At 36.8% G+C, this 25,021-nt stretch overlaps 2 protein-coding genes across 3 annotated transcripts in view; one reads left to right on the plus strand and one right to left on the minus strand.

The window, feature by feature from the left end:
• Positions 1-37: 37 nt before the first annotated feature.
• On the minus strand, positions 38-4,134 carry LOC131554348 (serine/threonine-protein kinase pim-1-like). 2 transcript variants are annotated; one of them, XM_058799637.1, is made up of 11 exons: positions 3,620-4,134; positions 3,116-3,322; positions 2,913-3,007; positions 2,583-2,633; positions 2,126-2,501; positions 1,840-2,016; positions 1,570-1,658; positions 1,139-1,189; positions 746-1,038; positions 475-563; positions 38-369 (listed from the first exon to the last, which is right to left on the minus strand). In XM_058799637.1, exons 1-7 carry the CDS (start codon positions 4,074-4,076, stop codon positions 1,570-1,572), a joined length of 1,452 nt encoding a protein of 483 aa, XP_058655620.1. In that variant the 5' UTR covers positions 4,077-4,134; the 3' UTR covers positions 38-369; positions 475-563; positions 746-1,038; positions 1,139-1,189. The 2 variants fall into 2 exon arrangements, with proteins under 2 accessions (XP_058655620.1, XP_058655621.1); XM_058799638.1 differs by having other exon boundaries at positions 746-1,061.
• Positions 4,135-4,800: 666 nt separating this feature from the next.
• Positions 4,801-25,021, plus strand: part of gab2 (GRB2-associated binding protein 2) — a 65,236-nt gene continuing 45,015 nt past the window's right edge. The window contains exon 1 of the mRNA XM_058799634.1: positions 4,801-5,373. Within this exon, the coding sequence (XP_058655617.1) occupies positions 5,302-5,373 (72 nt within the window). The 5' untranslated portion in view covers positions 4,801-5,301. The remainder of the gene's footprint in view (positions 5,374-25,021) is intronic.

Here is a 25,021-nt window from a genome sequence, read left to right on the forward strand (position 1 = left end):
CCACTGTTTCATTCTGTGAATATAAAATGTAAAATATTGAAGTTTTAGTTGAGTGAGTGAATTGTTAACACATGTTAACTTTTTTGACTAAACCATAGATCTCTGTGAAGGCTCTGGCAAGAACCTCTGCAGCCATTCAGATGAAGTAATACATTATTTACAAAAATGCATCCATTTTCACACCCTTCAGCAAGCAACATCACCAGTCGTTAATATTGCTGCCTCAAGGCAAAGGCACAAAGTGCTACCAGGGCTTGCTGGCCCTGCAAGACGTTTAAGTGGATGGACAGAGATGCCACTCAATTCTGCCTGGCAGACGAAACGGCTGCATAGATAACGCTTTCAGAGTGGCTGTGACTGGTCTTACACCTGCAACAAAACACAGAAATTAGCTTTATTGTTAAATTCATTATTAGAACAGGTGATGTTTTAAAATACTCCTCAATTGTTTTTAGCTCATCTTAGGCTCAGTACCTAAAACCAGTCATGGTGAACAATCCTGTCCGGATCAAGCAGACGTTCTGGCTTTTGCTGCAGAAGGCAGCAGATTAAATGGCAGCAGTCTGTGCAGAAAGATGGGAGAGACGTCTAATTATTACCATAAACTAAATCCGCTCTTCTTGTTCTAAGCTGTAAGATCTTCAACTCAGAAAAACAGGATAAATTCTTGCATTATCCATATAGCCATCTCCTATAAAGCCTATGAAGTTTTAAAATTGTACTTGAGAAGAGGAGAAGAACTTACTTTCTGTCAAGCCCGTTTTGGACCAGGTGTTCATGTTGGTCCTGTAGATGTTGAAACTATCTAGAATATATCCACACAGCATTCTGAACAAGAGGATGCTCAATGCTGCCTCCGTTTGTGTTCCACAAAGTGAAACACATCCATGCTGTGTGAAAAACGCTGGACGACTATGACGTACTGTAGAAGTCCTGCTGGTCCATCCAGTCCAGCAGCTTAATAATGTCCATCACAGCCTTTATTGGCCAGGATGTTTAGGGCGACTGTTTTTTGGGAAGGGCCTTGGGATGTTCAGACTGGATGAAAGAAACATTTTTGGCTGTTAAATGGTTATAAATAGGGATTTAACTCATTCTTGAGTAATTTTTTTTCTATTGAAAAATCACTTGTACTCACAATGCTGATACTTTCCACACATTTCGACTTTTTGTCAAATTTTACTGCCACCTGATGGACAAAGCAAAAAAGCAATTAATATACCATAGGATGGAATACCATAAATCATAACAATACAAAAAAAATATCATAAATTCGAAGTATGAATTTTCATCCTACACTTTTAAAAATAATATATGATTTGCAATAGAAGCATTCTGGGTTCTCCAAACAAAGTTTCAGTGAACAGTTCTTAAAAGAACCATTTTATTCTTAGTACGAAGAATATTTAATTAATCTAAATAAGCTTTGGTGCAATGGAATGTTCCATGGATGTTAAAAGGTTCTTCATGGAACCATACATGCCAATAAAGAACCCTTATTTTAAAGAGTGTAACAAGTCTAGTCAAATCTCAAATCAAATTGTTTTTAGCTCATCTTAGGCTCAGTACCTAAAACCAGTCATGGTGAGCAATCCTGTCCAGGTCAAGCCGATGTTCTGGCTTTTGCTGAAGAAGTGAGCAGATCAAATGGCAACATACTGTGCAGAAAGATGGGAGAGACGTCCGATTATTACTGTAAACTACATCCACTCTTCTTATTCTAAGCTGGAAGATCTTCAGGTCAGAAAACTGGGATAAATTTCTGCATTATCCATATGTCCATTCCTGTAAAGCCTATAAAGTTTTGTATTTAAATTGTACTTGTGGAGGAGAACTCACCTTCTGTCAAGCCAGGTTTGGACCAGGTGTTCAAGTTGGTCCTGTAGAAGTCGAAACTATCTGGAAAGTGTCCACACAGCATTCTGAACAAGAGGATCCCTAGAGACCAGACCGTCGCTGGCTTTCCATGGAACTCGCCCTTCAGTATGTACTCGGGAGGGCAGTACATAACTGTTCCTGGAGGAAAGAGAGTTTGTCTGATGTTTAAGTCATTACCATAGCATGTCTTCTTAGCATTACGTATTGAGGAAACTGATTCACAAGAGCTTTTAGAGATAATACACACCACTGAAACTTGTGTAGGCAGAATCTGTCAGGAGACTGCCGCATCCAAAGTCAATAAGTTTGACTTCGAGTTTCTCCAAGTTTATCAGCAGGTTCTCTAATTTGATGTCCCCATGGTAAACTCCACGGCGACAACATGCACTGGCGGCTAGCGTTGCCCCCCACATGACGAGCCTTGCTAACTTCTCGTCGATGCTGCCTCCATTGCGTTGCACAAAGCGGAAAACATCCATGCAGTGTGAGAAACGCTGGACGACAATGACGAAGAAGTTGTGCTGGTCCTGCCAGTCCAGCAGCCTAATAATAGCCATCACTGGGTTTTCATTGGCCAGAATTGTAAGGGCGACTTCTTTGGGAAGGGGCTTGGGATGATCAGGCTGGAAGAAAGAAACACTTTATGATGTGGAATGGGAATTTAACTCAGTCTTGGGTAAGTGTGAAAAATCACTTGTACTCACAATGCTGATATATTCTGTGTGTTTTGTCTTTTTGACAAATTTCACTGCCACCTGATGAACGAAACAAAAAGCAATTAATATGTGTAGGATGCCATAAATTATAACAATGCAAAAAAACATAGTCAAAGCATGAATTTTAATCGTACGCTCTTAAAAATAAAGGTTCTTCAAAGAACATTTTAGTGAACACTTCTTAAAAGAAGCATTTTTTCTTAATGTGAAGAATATTTTGATCTTCATGTAACCATTCTTCATGTAGCCAATAAGAACCTTTATTTTTAAGAGAGTAACGGCCAAGAGCAGTTGATGTAAGTTAAAAAAAAATCAAACCTTAAGTCTATCCTCCAAACGAGTCGCCTTATAGACAGCGCCAAATCCACCTTGACCCAGCTTGCTACCAATTGCATATCGGCAGCAAATGTCGTCTATTAAAAGATGAAAAGACGAAGACAATGTTTAGTGGTACTGCTTCAAAGATATTGTAAGAAGAGCATGTGTGTGTGTTATGTTTGGGATTGTGACAGTAAACTCACCTTCGGGTCTCATGTCCAATTCATTGCTGTCCATCTCCAGAGGAGACACTTCACCTGCTCTCACACTGACTGGAGCATCGTGGACTTGAGCTTGGAGGTCTTCCTGCACCAGAGGCTCAGCAGCAGGAGGGACTTGAACACTGGTATGAGGTTCCTCGAGATCAATGACCTCTACAGATCTGGAGATGGGCTGTAGAGGCTTCTGATCTAAAAAGGAGAATAACGTTACCAGCACAAGATGTTAGTTAACAGTAAAGTACTGTAAATAAATAATACATTTCGTAGCGACAGAATTACGAATCGTTCATCTATTAAAAGTGCAAAGCATAGGCTAATTCTCCCGTTTCACTCTTGAATTTCGAAGTAGCCTAATGTATTATGGGACCGGAGAGTTCCCGTAGATATTCATATTTAGGTGTGAAAAATTAAGTGACTTTTTAATGTAAAGAGCTCCTGAAAACGAATTAGTGTTCAAAATTCTCATAACATGGTTGTGTCATTTACCGTCGGTTCTCCCGGGTGTTTCAGTCTCAGTACCGTGGTCCTTCATCTTACCCTGACCTGAGCTCTTGCTTTTGGTGATTTTTTTCCTCAAACGGGAAGAGAGCCACTTAAAGATGTGGCCCACATTCTTTTCATTCCTCTTCTCCTCCTCTTTCAAAGGAGAGGTGGGAAGCACAATTCCCTCACCAACAGGCTTCTCATCAGGCCGATGAGGATGGTGTTTCGCTGCCGTGTTGGGGCTGGATTTTGGGGGTTTGCTGTGAGGGAGGTCGTAGACCTGCTCGCTCACCGTAAACGGTTGAACTCGTGAAGAACTCTGTCCCATAGTAAATTTCTGTTGTGTATCAATCAGACTAGAGCAGCAACAAACTGAGTAGCCTAAAAATGAGTGAAGTGAGGAGCGTTGCACGGCTTTACACGCGCGACGTTCTAAAAGTTCTAAGTTTCTTTGTGACATCAGTGGCTCAGTGGAATTGGAAAAAAAATGTTTGAAAAAAAACTTTTAATTAAATTCAACCGGCTAAAGTGTACAGTACAGTTGTTGTAAACATCACGTTTTGTATATGTATTAAATATATTAAGTAGCCTATTACAATTACAAATTATGGAGTCTTGTATTAACTATTAATAGGATTTGTTCACCTCTTTAATTCTTGTGAAGTTTAAAGGATTATATATATGTATAGAGAGAGAGAGGCTATAGCCTACTTTCACACACATAAAACAACAATAACAAAATTTTCTTATGTGTATTTCTCAGTCACAGACAGCTGTAGACTATGACCGCCTCTTTCTGGATGTAGGCCTATTACCCTTTGACAAATATCGTTTGCTTGTTTATTTCCTTCTTAACGCCATTCCAACATGATATATTAATGGCGAGAACCAGTTAATCCATACACAAGTCTGTTATATTGACACATATCGTCACAACATCAAGACACAAACGTGAAAGTCTTCATTTAACAAGCAGCTGCTGAACATTTCCACCGTTACTGATCAAGAACAAAAGAATCTCTTGTTAAGTGCGTGTATATAGTGAGCTTGCGTTGCATAAATTCGTCCACTAGGTGGCGCGTTTCTCAAACTAATTAATCCGTTCGGGAAAGTTACGGCTGGTTCAAATTCTGGGAAAACACTCAGTGCCCTCTGCTGAGGCTCATTTTATAACATGAAGCGACAGACTAGCCCTTAAAGTAAATTTTATTTTCTGAGAAATGCTTACAAACTTTATTAGACTTAAAAGAGGGCCTAAGTGTGTAGATAAACTAACTATGCGTGAGTCGGTGTCGGCGCAGTGAACTCTACGTTTGTGCTTCATTGTCTCTGTTCATCCCTATAGTGAGAAAGAGAGTCCCGTCCCTTCAATTCAGTGGGCGTGGTGTATGTGTGTGTGAGTGGGAAAACAAACAGCAGACAACCAACAGTACTTCCTACATCTGCGTCCAACTCGAGCGTTTCTTCACCCTCACCTCGCGTCAAGCGTCTCTCCTGCGCGCGGTGTTTACACTGAGTCCTGCTGAGCTCAGAGGACGCGTCCCATCATCACTAAATGAAGCGCCGCAGCGCTGCAGTTTTACATCCACACCACAGCTCCACACGCGTTCAACATAGATGGACCCGCATCATCTGAGGACTTCAGAGTGATATTACTGTCGTGATTCTGTTTTTCTTTTTGTAAAATGAGCGGAGGGGAAATCATCTGTCAGGGATGGTTGAGAAAGTCGCCACCCGAGAAGAAGCTGCGGAGATATGTAAGTGTTTCAAACGCTGTTCTTCTGTGTTAGAATATTGTGCTTTGGTACAGTGATGCAGAAAGCTGTGCATAACTTTTATTAACCAACTATCTGATAGGAATCTATTCATCCTTATAATAAAAATTAAAATGCAGGTGAATATTAGTTTATAATTCAACAAGACGCACTTGACTTTGGTTTCAATGACACTTTTGTTTGAGAGAAAAAGAAAAAAACAACAACTTTGAACCAGCCTAAGATGCTTTGCTGGTCATAGCTGGCAATGCCTTGCATGTTTAGATAACAAGTGCCCACAACCCCTCTACAACCAGCAAACAGACCAGCCTGACTAGGTTGGGAGACCAGCTAAGGCCAGTAAAACAGCTTAGACTGGTCTAAGCTGTTTTTTTTTTGTTTTTGTTTTTTTAAAGACAATCCTGTTATTTAAAGAGCAGGGTGTCTGATGACTGCTATATATTTATAAATAGCGTGGATACAGATGAGCTTTACATTAACCTGATGAGATGTACACTAAAATGAAACAAGGTGCATTTGACTGATATTGTTTTGAATGCAGATCATCATGTCAATATCTACACAGCAGGGCAGCATATATAATGCTGATTTATACATTACACAAATTAAAGGTGAAGTTTGTATATTTTTGCTAACGGTACATGTTTTACACATAAAGAAATTAACAGCATTTTAGAGAAATTGATCAGTCTTATAAAAAAGAAAGAAAACGAAGGCTTCTATATGGAGTGGGAAAGCCGCTCTTGGGTGACGCCATGTTGAAATCACATGACCTGTCATGTCAAGCAGTTGGCCGAATGTTTATTCGGTACTCTCTTTTTATTTTATTTTTTTGTAGAATAAGCATAACATTATTTGTTAAGTATAAAACAAAAAGGAATAAAACAGATGCATGGTATGAAAGAGCAATTGTTATACAGACGAAACTTCATGCATCCAGACCAGTAGGTGTCAGTATTGTCCAAAACACTTGAGGGAAAATTAGATCCAGCTAGCTGAATATAAACAAAAATTTACTGAGTGCACTTTTAATGATAACAATGAGACGAAATAGCTGAAATCAAACAAGCTTTGGATAAAAGCATCTGCTAAATGTAAATGTAAAGTACTTATTTTGCACAATATTTCTTAAGTTGCCTAAAAGTACTAAACCAAAATGTGATGACAAGGCAGTCGATACATTTGACCCAAGGAGAAACTAACTGCTGTTTATTGGTCACGTTGGCATGCTTAGTGGCTGTTGCTGATAATAGATAGACATACAGTATATCAGTCAGGACAAGATTACTAATAATCGACCTGAGTATATTTATATCTATATTGTTGTCCAAGCTTTAGCAGGTGCAGTCTGTTTTGCACTAGCATCTCATGTAAAACTGAAAAAACATTTGACTAGTCCATGTGCTATCATAAGAACACACAACTATACGTTTATTATTTGGGATGACCACCAATAATGCCTGCTTTATAATAAGATTATGAGTATAATAATCTGGACTTAATTGAACTAAAGAAGCTGTGCACAAAGGGGTTTGAAGACACCACAGAGACACCGTCTGTCTCCTAATTCTGTTTTGGACAGCTGTCTACGCAACTGTTCCTATTAAAAGGGCAGAAACTGTTTACTGTCCCTCTTTCATCCGATATTAGCTTGCTAGTAGCCAGTTGCTGCGTTATTGTAAACTGGAGACCACCGTTGGACATGTGGAGTCCTTACATCCTCCTTTGGTTGCTGAACGTTGGAGACTGTTGCTCTCCGGTTTGCCAAAACAGATAATGCGTCCTGCACAAAAGCTGGGAAGGCCTTCGGTCCTAGATCTCATAAATACAGCTGTCTCATGTTTATCTACAGTGTTGCATTACAGGACTTCTCCATCCTCCTACCTAACTTTGCCATGATGTCATCTCACTCTCCCGCTCTCTCTTTCTCCTTCCTTCTCTCTCGGTTTCATTGGGAGAGCCCGTATCTGTATGTCCTCAGATGCACACATGCTAGGTCATTTCCTCATTGTCTTCCACATAAAGCAGCCCTGTCTTATGTGGATCTGCACAGGAACTGCTCATGTCAAAATAAGTTGGCAGCTGGGGCTGGGAAGAGGAAAAGCAGACACATGTTTACCTTATAAGTGAAGGTCAATACTCCTTGAATCAAAAAACTAGTTGACTCAGAAATGCAACATAGGCTCATTGGAAAAATATGCCAACTACATTTTTGTGAAACTCCAAAAACATTCCTATTGTATCTATACAAATTACTGCAGTACCCAGCCGAAATGAACACTAGAGACAGTTAAACACCAACATCTTTTATTCTCTTTCACATCAATTATGATTACTTGAGCAGATTATACATTTAAAGACTTTTTCTGTGTGGTTTCTTGGAAAAAGCTGTTACTATCTCAAAACACTTTTACCATACATGATTGGAAATTAATACCTTTTGACATTTGCATTACATAATCAGCTCCATTTCCATTGCTTTTTTAGCATGGTAAACTTGCTCAGTGGCTCACCTGGTACAGCATTGCACTTGTAATGCGGAGCGCTCTGGTACGAGTCCTGAGAAACACAAGACATGATAAAAGAGCTCAAACACTTGTAGAAGCAAGCTAAAATGACATTATTGCTTCAGCAAATGTTTTTATTTCATGTTTGCTTTTGTTAAACTGTCTGTTTACTGTAGGTGGTACTTTATTGTTTTCAAACGTGAAAGAGTATTAACCTTTAGTGCCACACACTGGACAATTTAATTCCAAACTGCTGCAATATTAACAACAACCAGCATTATAAAATGTTGCCAGATTCCCATTAATCTGTTTCGGATAAAACTGAACAGATTTTTAGTCCTAGAGCCCTGCATTTCAGCCCGGGCCTGATGGGCCCCGGCTTTTTTACGCCCCTTGGCCGGGCTTCGGGCCAATTTTCACATCATAGTTCAGACGCGGGCCGGACCTCGGGCCTGTTTTAGGCTTCTCCTTATATTTATATTTTAGACATCCATCAATTAGTGTTTTCTGAGTCCATGTCGCAAGGATGAAGTTACCGATCCTGACTCGCCATCTCCTCCCTAGACACGCCTTGCATGCATCTTTGGATTATGATTATAATGAAAGAGTTTTTGTTTTCGATTTGTTTTATTTTGTTAAGTAGTCATTTAAAGCTTTCTATATATATATTTGTCATGTCTGTGAGACATGTATTCACTGAGTTTCGGTTCATTTTTGTGAAGTGCTCCTGTTCAAGACCAAGACGGCAGAAAGCGCATCATGTTTGTTTTCTTTATTTTATGAAAGCACAACATTTTGTTGATATTGTGAGTGCACACAAATAAAAGTAGACCCTTTACAGTTCCGAATTATGTATTACTCTTACATTTATGAGAAAAAATGTAAAGTTGTTTCCACTGTTTTATATATGTAGATTTTATTTTAGGCAAGTCGTGATGATTTGAGAAGGCTAAATTGATCAAACATAGGCTATGATCAGCTCACTGTCTGCCGCTGGCCAATTGGTCATTAGGCTACTTTTAAAAACAAAAAACTTATTTAATGAACAAAAAATGCTCCAAAATTTTTCTAAATTAACTTAATAAAAAAACGAAACAAAATATAATCACTTTGCCATTACATACAAAACTGAACTATTTTAATAGCTGAAACGGTAGTATAAGCTGTTTTGAGAGAAGGGGGAAAAGACGGGCTCGGGCCGGTAATTCTGATAAGCTGTCGGACACGGGCCGGCTCTATTTAGTGCCACTCACTGGATATTTCATCTTGTAAGTATTATGTCATATTTTGCACAAACGTCAATACAGGCACGTATTTGCAATGAGCCTGGGTTGCAAAAAAAAAGAAAAATCTGTCCTTTTTTCACACTGTGTGTTGGAATATGGAATATTTTTTGGTGGGTTTTTTTTCTTTCTTTTTTTTTTTTTTTTGTCTTTGTGGCGCTGTTGTTGTATGTTAAGGCTTGCGTAACAATTGAAAAAATAATTAAACTTTTGTGTTTAATTGTGATCTTGACGTCTTGCATCCAATAATCCACATAACTAAAGGTCAAAAAGGCCAGGTATGGACATTTAGCAGACATTCTCAAATCAGCTGGACAGGGAAAACCCTGTGCCAAAGGGACTAATTGTCTCATCTAAAAAATTCCTTCCACTTAAACAGGCTGGCGCTGGACAATGACAACCATTAAGGGCACTGAATTGCTGTCATCTGACATTACTGACATCCTAATGCAGAGAGATATTTTAAGCAGCTGTGGATTTCAACATTCCTCTTGTAAGGTGTTTTTGGGAGAAGAAGAACTGGACACTTTGGGCTGGTTAATGATTGATTGGTCCTTTCACATGTTTTTGGATTAGTGAAGAGTTTGACTCGCATTTAGTTTGTCGTTGACCTATAAGTCCTTTGGCTTCTTTTGAAGTTTGAGAGTGAATGCCAAGGCAAATACATTACAAGGGAAATTTGACGTAATGCATTCTCAGTAGTGATTGTGAGACTTCAGTGAATGTATTATGGATGGATTAGTACTTCCTTTTTCTATTCATGTAAAATGTTCTTTGATTTTGTTTTTCATTCTTCAGACTCCCTCAAATTCCAAATAAATATTCAAGTAATAATTTTGTTTTCTATAGTAAAAAATAAAAACAAGCTTTTCATGCTTTCCAAGTTCGGGTGTCCTTAAAGTAGAACAGGTAAATACACGCTTTAGAAGGTATCTCCTTAACGTCAATCCTCTCATGTAAATAGTATGCAAATACTCATGGCAAACACCCTGGGCAGTTACAGCCTAGTAGCAACAGTTGAAAACTGACGTAGTGCGTTTGCTGATGCTTTTTATGACCTTTCTGATAGAGTAGTCTATATTTGCCTTAATGTTTATGATATTTTTTCCTGTTTTTCTTCATTTAATTATGGCTTTTTTATCGAAGTATGCATTTGCAATAAAAGTACGACTGAGATAAAGATATCTCTGTTTATATATCTGATGCATTAGAGACAGCATGGAAGTAAATGAGTAAATGAACACACATCTGCAGCAATATCAGTCTCAGGCCCCCACTTGTTTTATCAGATGGAACATTCCGTATTTTATGGTCCTAAATAGCCTCCTAATTCATGATGGTAATGCAAGAGAAAACATATTCTCATGAAGAAGAAAAATATATATGTATAGTGGATCTTAAGAAAACATGTCTAGCTCAAGCTTAACCACAAAACTGACAGGGAAAAAATATATATATTTTGAAAATGTTTTGCATAAGAAAAATAAAACTTTTAGGACTATTTTTAGTTTGACCTGTTTAGGACCATTTAGATTTTTTTGCATTATCTTATTATTTTCAAGACAATTAAGCACACTTTTTGTATTAATGCAATGTGTCAGGATATAGTCATTGTTTTAATTAAATATTATCATATACCTAAAAATACTGTGAAACCATGATTTTTTCATTGAAGAAAATGTATTCAGGAAATCAACAAATATTATATGTAAATTAAGTAAAACATTTTAGACATGAAACAAGTATTTTGAAATTTAAAAAAACATAAAAATGTAGTATCATTTTTTTCAATTTAAATAAATTATTATTTGTTTGGAATTAGAAATAATTATCCTTCTAAAAACCCTTAGGGTCCTAAAAATAGACTTTGTGATATTAGACTGGTGATATTCACCCACGTATATTTAATTCCGTCAATAAGATTGTCCCACTTGTCCTTCTAACCTGTGAAGCTGTGCCAAAGGCTTTGTCACTACTGACTGCAATAAAACTGAAGGTCGGAAATGGACAATTCTGGCATTTCCCACCACAGCTTCTCATTTCCTTTTCCTACAACCGCCATTGGCTTCCTCTGTGTCGGCTCTCATTTGAATCTGTTGATCATTTGTAGGCATCATAAATGCCTGAGCAGAAAGAGGTGAGAATATCTCAACTGTGCTTGTGTAACATGAGCGTTAGCAGTAGTTGGTACCACCCACTCTCCTGGTCCTGATCTGACATCACCTCCCAAACATGTCTGTTTGCATAATCCATCGCTACATTCCTGCATGATCATATCGGGGGAAGTGTTCTCTCCCTACTCCACATGTCCTCCCTACACAGTGTTGTTGTCTGGAAAGTGTACTTCATGTGCATTTAAAGTTGTTTGTGTGTATGGGTGGGGGTCAGCAAGTTTCCAGAGCCAGCGCACAGACAGGCTCGGAGTCACTGTGTCAGCTGCCGACCGTGCTGTTGTTTTGCAGAGGGGCGCTGGGAAGTCCTTGCCCTCCGAGGTCAGATCCGAACACCTCCCAGTTCCTGCTTTGACAGGCAAACCAACGCTCAAACAGACATTCTCCTTGTTTCACATCATCTGACACACATTGGATTTGCTCTCAATTCCGAAATTGCGGACAGCTGGATGTCCTTTGAGTGCTGGGAGACGCTCAGTGAAATGTGTCCACTAGGGTTGAGTTAATGAGTCTGTGTAGATTACTGTTCAATGCCTGGGAGTTCAGCAATAGTCATGACTAGGGGTGCTTTTTGAGATTTAAACAAACCCATCACTTTAGAGGAATGTTCTGGGTTCGGTATACAGTTTAAGCTCAATTGACAACCCTTTAGGCATAATGTTGGTCACCACAAAATTCTATTTCTATGTGTGCCTGCTTTTATTAAAAGTAAATAAATAAATACTTATTATATATATGGGTTTCAGTGAGACATTTGCAGTTTCACATCCTCCAAAATTTGCCCATTTGCCCAAAATGTTCCTTTTTTTTCAGTTATTATTTTACTATTACTTAATATTATTTCATTCACTATTTCAATAGTATGGCCACAAGCCATAAACAATATAAGTGTTAACATGAATTTAGTGTGAAAAAAATTACTTGTCTTTTGTGTGTAACCCTTGTGTAGTGTTTTTCCCGTCAAAAATGACTGGCCTTTTAAAAGTAGCTTGATAGCCTTTCATTATACAATTGACTTATTGGTAAGCCCCTCCCCTCAAACGCAGATGAGCCAATGGCAGTCGAGTAGCAGTTGCACGGGGACCAGAACTCTGACATCTTTAAGTTTCAGCACCATAGAGAAACACTGGAAGATCTGAAGCTCTCATCGGTTTGATGGTGTTTATGCTACAAAAAAATGGAAAAACGATGTGCCTGGGGTACTTGTAACATTGATTCCAGGTATCCCGAGAGGATTGGAAATGTAATTTATTTTAATCCATTTCCTAAACCCAAACAAGACAGAGTAAACTTTAATTTTCTGGTTGCCATACTCTCATTAAGTTAATGTCAGAACATCATCTTGTGCTTCAGCAAGGTATCTCTGGCTAAAACTAGCTAACATTAAAGTTAGCGAGTCTATGCTAACGTACAAACCTAAATAGTTCTTACTTCGTGTATAGTCTAGGTCAAAAACACATAAACGAAGGTCTACATTTCAGTGCCTCTCCATATTAAACTGTTTAAATGTAAATTAATTTAATCATACCCTGCGGTATAAACAGTGTTAATCCTGGATGTTGTCATCTGCGATCGTGACGACCATAACATGAGGCTTCTCCTGCTTTCATTGTGATCTGTAAACCCTCGCTTCTAAATTAATCTAGTTACCCACCATACTTATTTTTAAATCTTTTATATATCCCTCCATGGCATATTTAAGTCCCACTTGAATGCTCCTTGATGAGAGGTGGTCCTTCTGTGTCCAAAATTGATCAAAAACACATTGGGACAAGGCTTCCACACTGACAGCTGTCATTGTAAGACAGTTAGCAACTAGTAACTAGCGACAGTAACTAAGGTTTTTTTTTTTTTTTTTTTTTAAAGCTTTGCAGCTTAAATAATGCATGTTTTCACAGAATAATTAAGAATTAATTTATTTTTTAAATAAACCTTTTTTTTTCTTTTTTTTTAAAGAAAACGAGGACTGAATCAGAATTTTATTACACCGTTTCAATAGTATAGCCACAAAACATGATTTTAGTGTTAAAGTGCTAGCTAACCTTTTCTCTGTAAAGTTATTTCCAGTTTAACTAAATAGTTTCCATGACATAATGATATAAATCCTAAAACTGTATGTACAGTATGTATGTATTTATTGTGGGTGTGTGGGTTTTTTTTTTTTTTTTTAGAAAAAATGAGGAACCAAAAAATCTATAGAATGAGGAACCCATTACCTCATCCATATCTAGCTACTGCAATATCATATCTTTCACCTGGTAGTCGACAAAACAGGCGAAAACAGAAAACAACAGTATGATTGTTTCCTGCTTTTCTCTATCTTACTTTGTATGAGACATAAATTACATCATTTATCCGCAATAGGTTATGGCTTCCTTTATATGAGCCTCTTATTTGACACACTTTTTCTGACCTTTCTTTAGCCAGGAAATTACAGTCAAGATGGAGGATCTTTATATAGTAAATAGCCTGGCCTTCAGCATGTCCTGTGGAGCTACCTGTTTGTGTTGTAAGCTGGAAGCTCAACAGCATCGGTAGCATGTTCCAGACTTCCTCTGGATGGCACCTACAGGAAATGTTCAGCCCGAGGTCTCATGAGGAGGGGAAATGAGTGGGACATGTTTGGGGTTTCTTGTGACTTTTTTAAAAGTCTGGTGTTTTTTTAGAGCGTGAAATCAAAGTCATATTTTCATCATAGGAAATCAAATTCCACTGATAGTGATCTTGTGACTAAAAAAAAAAAAAGAAGTTTGAGCGCCTTTTATTTGTTTTTATTGTCAAGGTGTCAATGTTTGTTTTGATCCAGCCCATATATACTTTATACACTATACCTGGCCAGGACCAAACTTTAACAGTTGACAGGAAAATTACATAAAAGTACACACACACACACACACACACACACACACACAAACTTGAAGAAGTTTAATGTCAAAATAAGATCTCTTATCACTGTCTCTCAAAACCTCCATTGTGTCTTGCTGCCTGTTTTAGAAGTTAATTTACAACTGGGTGACATTAATTTAAGTCTTAGGCATGTGTCTGTAGTCCTCCAAATTTGCGAAGTACGCTGACTAATTATGTAGACTGGTAAGAAGTACTTTTATTGTCCTACAGCTTGAACAGATTGATATAAAATAAATAAAATTAACATTTACAATATGTTTGTCCCGTGAATGCTAAATGGAATTAGATGTAATCATGAAAAAAAAGAGCCTTTGAATTGTTTTGCAGATATTGTTGGGTAAATTATGCTGATATTATTTCTAATTTACTGCGTTAGGAAATTCATACATTTTTAGGTTGGATTTACTTATGTGTTTTATTATTTATGAAGATGCTCTGAAAGACGCCTCGTATTTATGTAGTCATGCATTTTCATAATCCGCCATACATTTTTTTTAATTTAATTTTATTATTTGTTTATTTGAATGCACAGTATTTATTTATTTTATAAAGAGGCTTAAGATATCAATACTTATTTAAGCTGCGGTATATTGTCTACTCCTTCATAGAATGCAAAGCTTTTGGGATGCAAAATGTTGCACTGATATCGATTGATTTCTGAAATGACCCTGATAACCTCCCCGTCACTTTCCAGAAAAATTGGTTTATTCAGATGGACACAAATTCCCAATGTTCTCTGTGTCCAAATGCTGCAGTGCTCAAGGGCTTTGTGGAGATCTATTAGTCGATTATGTTCTGAGATGATGAGCAGTTATTATGGAAAGTGATCATTAAAACATTCCTCTATTTTGACAGTTGAGGCCACCCATACAGGTGATGTCATCATATTAAGGATGACACGTGTGATTGCGGCAGATGACAGGGGTCACATGACAGACAGGGCCGCGCTTGATTAAAATGAAGGGAGAGAGGCTGCGTTGGCTTTGCTCCATGTCTACTTCAGAAATGGGTCCAGGACAAAGCCCTGCCTTCCCGAAGCTACTTATCACAGGCCTGCGCGAAATATTACCCCCCGAAGCAAATGACTGCAGCGTGATTTAAAGATTTAAAAAGGTTGTTAGCACTACTAGGGAAGGACTTGCGTTTGAAAGTGTTTTTCATAACTGTGGTTTGATTCTTAATGAGCAAGATAAACAGGTTTTTCCAAAAAACAAGAAAAAGTTTAATGACTGAACTCCAAATGAAGAGCTACACAACCCACAAGTAAGAGGGCATTTTGCTTTATACATTTTGACAAAAATTTGTGTTATTGTGGTTTTGTTGTTATGCAAATGCTTTAATAAAACCTTTTATTTAACCTTTTACTTTATTTTATTTAGCTGGACATTAGACATTAGTTATCCAACTCTGTGACAGCCACGTCAAACTGTATTGTATGTCCTTTTGTATTTATTTTTTATTAATACTTCAGATTAATCTTGCACTATTAAGTCAGTAATAATTATTATTATTATTATTAATAAAATTAATTAATAATTGATCATAAATTACTAAGTCAATAACTGGAAATATTTCAAGATAACTACATTTTTACTGCTAAAGCCATTGCTATTTTGAGTGTTTTCACATGATGTTGCAGTGGTCATGTGGTACAAGTAAAAAGTTGTTATCATGAGTACTACAAGGATGTGATTGCTTTTTTCTCATAATTACGGTAACTCTGACATGACAACAGTACTAATAACAACAGTAGTCTTGGAAGCCTTGTGCATTACACAAAAACAAACCAAACCAGTATATCTTCATATTCATTACATTTAGTCATGTAGAAGACGCCTTTATCCAAAGCGACTTACAAATGACGACAATGGAAGCAATCAAAATTAACAACAGAGCAATATGCAAGTTCTATGACGAGTCTCAGTTAAGCCTAACACAGTACACGTAGCAAAGTTTCTTTTTTTGTTATATAATAAATAAAAAGAAAACAGATAGAATAGAAAAAGAATAAAGCAAGCTAGTGTTTTTTGCCTTTTTTGGCTTTTAGTTAATTGTATAATAAATAAAAGAAAACAAATATGTAGAATACAAAAAGAATAGAGAAGCTATAGTATTAGGTTTTTTTTATATAAAGAAAACAAGCAGTTAGTAAATGAATAGAGTGTGAGTCTAAACGGGGCACGTACAATTAGAATAGAGAGTGCTAGAGTTAGAGGGTCAAATAAAGATGGAAGAGATGTGTTTTTAGCCGAATCTTGAAGATGGACTTGAGTTGGGCAGGTCATTCCACCAGGAGGGAACATTTAATGTAAAAGTCTGGGAAAGTGATTTTGTGCCTCTTTGGGATGGCACAATAAAGCGAGATTCACTTACATTTCTATAGGTGAAAGTAAACAAAAGAAATGTAAAAGTTACTTAATGCACCTTTAGATCATGTAATAAATTAGCTTTGTGTTCAGAGTTGATGTGTGTGATATTCTTCATAGATTCTGTTAAGTCATTATCACCCAGCACTGAAATGCAGAAGCGGCCTGTTGCATTTCTCCCTGTTTGGATCAGTTCACACGCTCCTGATGGACTGGTTAATCATTCTTGTTGTCATTGAGCAACCCGAATTTCCGACATGTTTATCTGCATAAAAAATTAAGCCAAAATGGTGTGTGAAGTTCTTCAAATGGTTAATGCTGTTAAACCACTGCATAATGTATTTTGCTTGCACTAAACATGCAGTACATGAAGCTTAATTTATGTCAGCTAATGCCACAAAATGTAGCTCTAAATGTTGGCATTTTAAAAAATGTCAAGATCAAATTCAAAAACAACAGCAAGCCTCAAAAACTCAGTGATATTTAAAAGAAGTGCTGTATTTGCTTTTATATAATAGTATTGTATTGCCTTATACCACGCTTAAATGTTGTTTTTGAGCTTTTTGAACACTGTTTTGTTGAATATTAAATTCAAAGAATTAAAAGGCCGGATGGAAAAAGAAAATGCAGCAATTCATTTATACACATTACTGGTTGTTTGAGGTTGGCAAGATTTTTTAATGTTTTTGAAAAAAAGTCTCTTATGCTTATCAAGGCTGCATTTATTTAGTACATTAAAACAGTAATATTGTGAAATATTAAGACAATGTGAATCGCCAATTTTCTTTGATGCAAAGCTGAATTTTCAGCACCATTACTCCAGTCTTCAGTGTCCTTCACATGATCCTTCACAAATCATTCTACCAGTAATATGCTGATTTGCTGCTTAAGAAACATTTCTTACTATTATCAATGTTGGAAACAGTTGTGCAGCTTAACATTTTTATTTTCAGTATTCTGTGACAAACAGTAACATTGCTACTGTAACATTTTAAATGTCTTTACTGTTACTTTGAACAATTTAATGCTTCCCTGCTGAACAAGTATAGGTAAAAACTTGCATGTAAAAAATGGTTCATGGTTCAGTGCTCTTGGTGGTTTCTAGGGCAGTGCTAGATAGTTGCTAGAGTGCTCTGGTTGCTTATTTACAGGCTCAAGTCAAAAATCTCAATTCTGGGTGTACTTAAACAAAGGGCCTTGTGTATGGAACATAACTGTGATTTTGCCATCCATGAGTTTTGCATATTGTAAGCATCTTTCTTCAACTTTCAGTGTGCATCAAAGGTGTGCTTGATTGCAACATCTCGTATTGCACAACATGTGGTTTAAACCAGCATTTACAGGTCAGCCTGGCTTGTTTATGTGACTGAGGATGTGGCCCACTGTAACAGTTAAGCTCAATATTTTAAAGTTGCGCCATTTGACTGTTTATTCGTCAGGGTACATTAACGTACGATACAATCTGCCTCTGATGAAGTCAACCTGACAAACGAGAGAGACTTCAGACGGCTTATGTTGTACGCTCATCTTGTCCTTATTAGAATGCTGTCATCCTTTGAGTCAAACCCAACTGAAGTGTGCCCTGCTGACTCTAGTTCAGCTTTCAAACACAAAAACAGCACAGATGGCAGAGAGTAGAGGAAGTGACACAAAGAGTTCTGATGAGCCAGAATGCTTTGCTGTCACTCAACACTCTCATGCATGGCTTTATGAATGGATCAGGGCGCGCATTCAGCCCCAGCTTTAGGGTTTTAACTCCTTTTTCAAATACGAGTGGGTGTCGACTAAATACATTTGATTGGATCAAGCTATCAGCACCCAATGGCTTCATTCAGAGGTGACACATGTGTCTTTTCCTCATCAGGGCTCAATGTTTGATACGTTTGCTGGCGCTCTGCACCTTGTCAAGGAGACTGTTGGCCAGATGAATGCAGAAGGTTGCAGTTGCAGCTCGGCTCATCAAACAGAATAAGAGTCTAATCAGCTTAATTGGTCCTCTGTCTTTAATCTGTCAGCCTTTCGCTCCCTTTTTCCATCTGCACTTCCGCCCTTCCCTCTTTGCAAGTGCCATGTGATTCTCTTCCAGTAAGTAAATGCAATCGGTTTTCATTTGGTTTGCTCATCCCCAAAACTCATGATGCAGTAGAATGGAAGAAACAGAAACGTTAACGAGATGATTCTCATTTGTTTTGACAAAATTAATCTATTTTAATACATAAATATGCATATTTACATACTGTACACTGACTTGAATACACTTGTATTTTCAATTCTGTTTTTTTTTTTTTTTGGCTATAGTGCTGTCAAACGATTAATCGCGATTAATTGCATCCAAAATAAAAAAAAAATATTTGCATAATATATGTGTTTTCTGTGTATATTTATTATGTATATATAAATACACACACACATACAGTATATATTTTGAAAATATGTACATGTATTTACATGTCTATATTTATATTCATATAATTTAGGCTATATTATAAATAAATACATTTTATATTTAAAAATAAAAATTTTCTGAAATATATACATGCATATGTGTGTGTTTACATATGCATAATAAATATACACAGTACACACACATATATTATGTAAACAAATATTTTATTTTGGATGCGATTAATCATTTGACAGCACTAGTTTTGGCATAATCTTTTTTTTTTTTTAATAAAGAAATATAAAATAAAGAAAAAATCATCAAAGCTTATTTGTTTGTGTGAAATGTTACATAGGACAAACCACTAATAATTGATGATATGTGTAAAAAAATACATGTATTAAAGAAAAAGAAAAAGTCGTTATTATAAAAAAAACATAATTATTTTTCCTGTTTATTAAATTACTGTGGTTGAGTCACTAAATTTAAACTTTTGTTAAAAATTGTATCAAAATGTTCAAAAATCTTATAAAAGCAACATGAATTCTAAGAGTAAACTTCTTCAGATTTACAGTAGCACATGCATTTAAAAATATTTTTATTTCTCTTAAACATTTTTTCCTTTAACCCAGAAATGAATGCTGGCTTGCAAGTCAGGTGGTACATGCATTACATGGCCAAAGTTATGTGAACACCCGCTTTCAATGACTGTTTTTGGCTATTTCAGCTACATCCATTTGTAACAGGTGCATGAAATCAAGCTTACAGCTACTGCAGCCTCCTTAGACAAACATTCAGGTTAGCACCAAAGCACTCAGTGACACGCAGTGTGCTGCTCTCATAGAATGCCACCTTTCCAACAAATCAAATTTCTGCTTTGCGAGACCTTTCGTGGTCAGCCGCAAGTTCTGTTATTGTGAAATGGAAATGTCTAGGAGCAACAGCTCAACCACAGGTCCATCGCGTGCTGGAGTGTGTTATGTGTAAAAAAAAAAAAAAATCACCTGTCCTCCCTCAGCTGAAAAGATCTGTTCACCATACATTTCATGAAGCCTAAGTTAGTTTTCTGGTTTTAGCTGGTCTCCCATCCTGTTCAGGTCAGTCTGTTTTGCTAGGTTTAGAAGGGTTTTGGGCACTTCTTAATCTGGTTAGGCTGAGATTCCAGCCAACTGACCAGCTAAAGACCAGCTTGGCCAGCCTATAAGAATAACAAACCAGCTGAGTCTGATTTAGCTGTTTTTTCAGCAGGGCTCACATTATCATCTGTAATGCACAGCATTGGTAGGAGTGATGTAAAGTGTGCTGCCACTGGACTCTAGGGAAGTGAAAACGCATTCTCTGGAGCAATGAATCACGCTTCACCATCTTGTAGTATGGTGGATGAATATTGGTTGGATGAATGCCAGAACAACCCTACCTTTTTGAGTGCATAGTGCTGTCGGTTTGGGCTAGACGCTTTTAGTCCAGTGGTGACAAATCTTAAAGAGCCCAAATTATGCTCATTGCACATATGCTCATTTTTGGGGCCTGCTAGGTTACATTTACATGATTTAAGGTTAAAAACATATATACTGTAAAATTTTTGAAGCACATCTTTCACCTTTTGCCTGAAAAGCTCCGTTTTAGTGCTCATGTATTTATAGCACCAATTTCTGAAATGTCTACTCTGATTGGTCTGCTGGCCCAGTCTGTTGTGATTGGTCAGCCGCTTAGAGTGTGTGTCGGAAATGTAACACCCCTACCATAATTGTGTTTTAGCTCCCGAGGCTTACTGTAAACAGTATTATATCTATGATAACTATGGTGTTGTTATTGGAAGTCTATACATTTTTCTCACAGTGAAAAAACAAACAAAGTGTCTTCTCAACCCAACAAAATCACTTAGCCAACTGTTCTTTGAGGGCAGTGCAAATGTGTAACATAATGACGTTCAAACATCATTCAAAATGTTCATGAAGTCATATTTTATTTAGTCTTTTATTCACATATAAGCATTGATCAACACACACACATAGAGTTTTCATGTGGATTGCAATGGGAAATAAAGAGCTGCTCCGTTGTCACAATTGATAAAAGACGTTTGCAAATTATGTTTCCTACAATAGATTGTAGATAAATATCCACCTCATCCAGTGAACTGTCCTAATGGATAAAACTAAATTGTGAATAGGTTTTTCTAAACCAAACCTGTTTTACTGATAAGTTCAAAAAAGTGATTCAGTCGCAAATCATGCCCCGAAAAAAAAAAAGTGTCTAGCGACGGCCTTGGACAACACTTCCTCTTTGCTTCTCTTCACTGCCTATGTATGTGGGACAGGGAGGCCTGTTCCGACCCTGTAAAAACAGACCATTTTGTTGGAAAAGAGCAGCTTGGACATTCTTCCTGACATAGGGTGACCGTATTTCAGTTTTCAAAAAAGAGGACAGTGGGCGCAGGATGCAGATGGGACCCAAAGTAGCGCAATGACCATATCCCATGTCAAAACTCAAAATATGTCATTTCCATAACTAAAATAAATATTTTACAGTCACCGTTTTGCAGATTGATTTTAAACACAGCTAAAAGGCTTCCTACCAGTGGCCATCCTTCACAAAACTTAACATCAACCAGTTTTAGCATAGGTGGAATGCAAAATGTTTCAATACCAGCATTTCGGTCAAATGTAATTTATGCAGTTTTTCAAACCTTTAACCCACGGGAGAAAATCAATCCGCTATAATCAACAGTTTAAAATCACCTCAATTCCGTGTAAAAAATGTGGATTTGGCAACCATGCATCCAACGCGAGTTGTATCCAAAGCGATTTGAATACTCTGCATATTGATAGTTGCTCCCTGATGCCTGAAAATTATACTCAATATTAGAAAATTTGAGTAAGCAGGCGGTATAATGGTCAGAAATTCAGCAGGAGGGGGATTAAGAAAACAGTCCCTGTTAATCCTACAGGCTTTCCTGTAGCTCAAATAGTAGAGCATGGCGCTAGCAACGCCAAGATCATGGGTTCGATTCCCAGGGAAAGCAAGAGCTGATCAAATGTAAAAACTGTAACTTGAATGCAATGTAAGTCGCTTTGGATAAAAGCGTCTGCTAAATGCATAAATGTAAATGTAAAAGTCCCGCGCAGGGCTTTAATACAAAAATGCACACAATGAATGCCGACTGTAGAAAGCAAAAGCCAAATCCTGGCAATTTAGAAATCCCAGACGGACGCATTTTTTTTAGGTCCAAAAAGAGGACATGTCTGGGGAAAAGAGGACGTATGGTTACCCTACCTAACATCTCCTTTTGTGCTTCTTGGAGGAAAATCATGGGGTGAATAAATGATGACAAAATGTTCATTTTAACTATTGCTTTAAACATATTCCTTTTTAATTTCAAGCACTTCTGTGTAGTTACGCTACATGCCATATCGTTTAAAAGCTGTTTTATTGATGTCTTTCCACGGTTGAAACACTGATTGTGCGATTACATGATACGTTTCTGTAAGTTGGACTTTCTTTCAACGTTTGATGTTCATTCATGTTTATTTGATTTGTAACTAGTAGCAAGTGGGAACTGTAACTAGTACTTCCTTCAGTCAGAAAGAAGAGATGAACAGTCCATCAAAACCACGATCGATTAAAATTGAGAAATTAATATTGTCAAACCAGCTCTAGTGTCCACACAGCTGACATGTTTACCTGTTGTAGCTTATTCATGTTGAGTGTAAAAAAAAAAAAAAAATTATAATAAAAAACTGACACAGTCAAAATAAATCAAAGCACTAATTAAACATCACCATGTTTTCAATCCTCCAAAACTGATTATTTTTGGTTGCCAAAATTTCTGTGCATCACAACTTGTAAGCATTTTTCAACAAAATAAAGCTGATTTAACAGGCATTCTAGACCTTAACTTTCCAAGATCTAAATTCAGGCATTTTAAGTGTGTAGTCCAAACCCTGTTTAAAGTAAAGAAGGAAATCCGTTTACCATGACAGATACTTTGGAGGAGCTAAAATCATTGTAAAATGTGTGAAACGGCATATGCACAACGATTTTCAGGAAAATATATAAATGGTGAGCCATCTTTAGACCATACAGTCACACTCCAAGACATTGTCGAGTTTATTTGAACAACTTTCCAGTGTCATAAACTGATGTCACTTATGTAAACACAGAGACATGACACCTGCTCAGCATGCAGGAACTAGCCTGAATCGGTCTCATCCAGCTGTGTGTGTGTGTTTGTGAGGGAGTGTGTAGAGTAAATGTATGTGATCTGCATGCAAAACATCTACTATGTTTGTTAAAACAAGTGTGAAGGGGAAAGTACAACAGTACAACAGATTTTAGCCACAAATCAATGCTTGTTCCTCGTATGCAAAAAAGACCTGTACAACCCTATTGAAAAAAAACAGCATATGCTGGTTAGGTATGTTTTGAAGCATGGCAGCTGGTTTGAGCTGGTTTAAGCTGGTCCTTTGCTGGTTTAAGCTGGTCATGTGCTGGTCCTAAGCTGGTCCTGAGCAGGAGCTAGTTGCTTAGGACAAGCTTAAACCATCTCATGCAGCATATAACCAGCTTGGGACTAATTTAAGGACCAGCTTAAACCAGCTCAAGCCAGCTGCCATGCTTCAAAACATACCTTTTTTTCAACAGGGAAAAGATAAGGAAAAAAAACATAAACTAGACAATGTAAAGAAATTAAGATGTAAGATTAACTGCTGCCTCTTAAAAGCAATTTTAAGTTCTATAGCATGTATCATGTATCCTTTGCAAAAAGGCAATGCCAGAATGCATTGTGATGATCTCAGAGAAACCTAAATTTAAGATGGTGGGCAAGGCATTAAAAAAGCTGATTATAAATAAAAATGAAATTATACCTTAAATAGTAGTTTTTACACTATGTTTTTAGTCTTATTAGAGTGTCACGTTGTTAGCTTAGCAACATGCTAACATCAGACTCAACTGGAATTGGTACGGTACTGAACGGTATTGTGAAATAACTTTCGAAAAAGAGCGATAATATATGCAATAGTCATAACTTTAAGCTTACTGTTTGTGGGCGTCCAGTGTGACATTATACAATGCATCAATAAAATCTAGTAGGCTACAGGACAGCTGTAGTTATCAGGCAGTGTGATTTCTGTTAATTCACACTTAACTGTACTGTTCACACTTCTGTGGGATACATTATCACTGGCCTCGGAGCTGCTCTGGCTGATATTTAAAAAATGCTTTTAACAGCTTTGCATAATGTAGACAGACATAAAGTGCAAGCTTCCTCTTTCTTCAAGAAATGCTATGTGGGAGTACAGTGTTTGTCTTACTGACACAAGAACCTTTTGCTTTTCTGTCAAAACTTTTTTTTAACTCCCTCTTTCCCTAGCAGTAAGAATCCAGACGAGGTTGAACCTATTTTTGATCTGGTTCTTCACAGCTTAGTTGATGTGGTAATGATGATGGTGAAACTCTTGCAGTCTTATGCTGCTATTTATGTCAATTGCATGGAAGACTTGTGAAAGAGATATTTGTTTGTTCTTGCCTAGTATGGTTTTATTTTACTGGCGGTGTTTTTTAGTTTGAGAAAGTATGATTTTGAATAAACCAGTTGTTATTAACTAATGGACTATTAAATCTATTAAAAATCATTTTGGTAAACAATTTGGTTAAATTATTAGATGAAAAACTTTAGAAGAATTAAATGAAAATTAGAAATGTTGCCATGGCAACTAACTGAAATAAATAAGATGAAGTACTAAAATTACAGAAACTACAACTGAAATAAAAACAAATTAAATGTATTAAATTATTAAAATAACAATTATTAATATAATGTTATTTAATATTTAATGTTATTCATATTTAGTATCAATATAATAATAAAATTGAATAGATAAAAATAAAAGCTAATTCAAAACTTTAATTGGTACTATAATAGTATAGTACATAAATACTAAAACATTCATTCATTTATATTAATTAACTGGCAGTAAGATATGATATGATTTGCTGTAATAAATAAGATTTT

Source organism: Onychostoma macrolepis, chromosome 15, assembly GCF_012432095.1.
Source record: "Onychostoma macrolepis isolate SWU-2019 chromosome 15, ASM1243209v1, whole genome shotgun sequence".
In the NCBI taxonomy this organism is placed as follows: domain Eukaryota; kingdom Metazoa; phylum Chordata; class Actinopteri; order Cypriniformes; family Cyprinidae; genus Onychostoma; species Onychostoma macrolepis.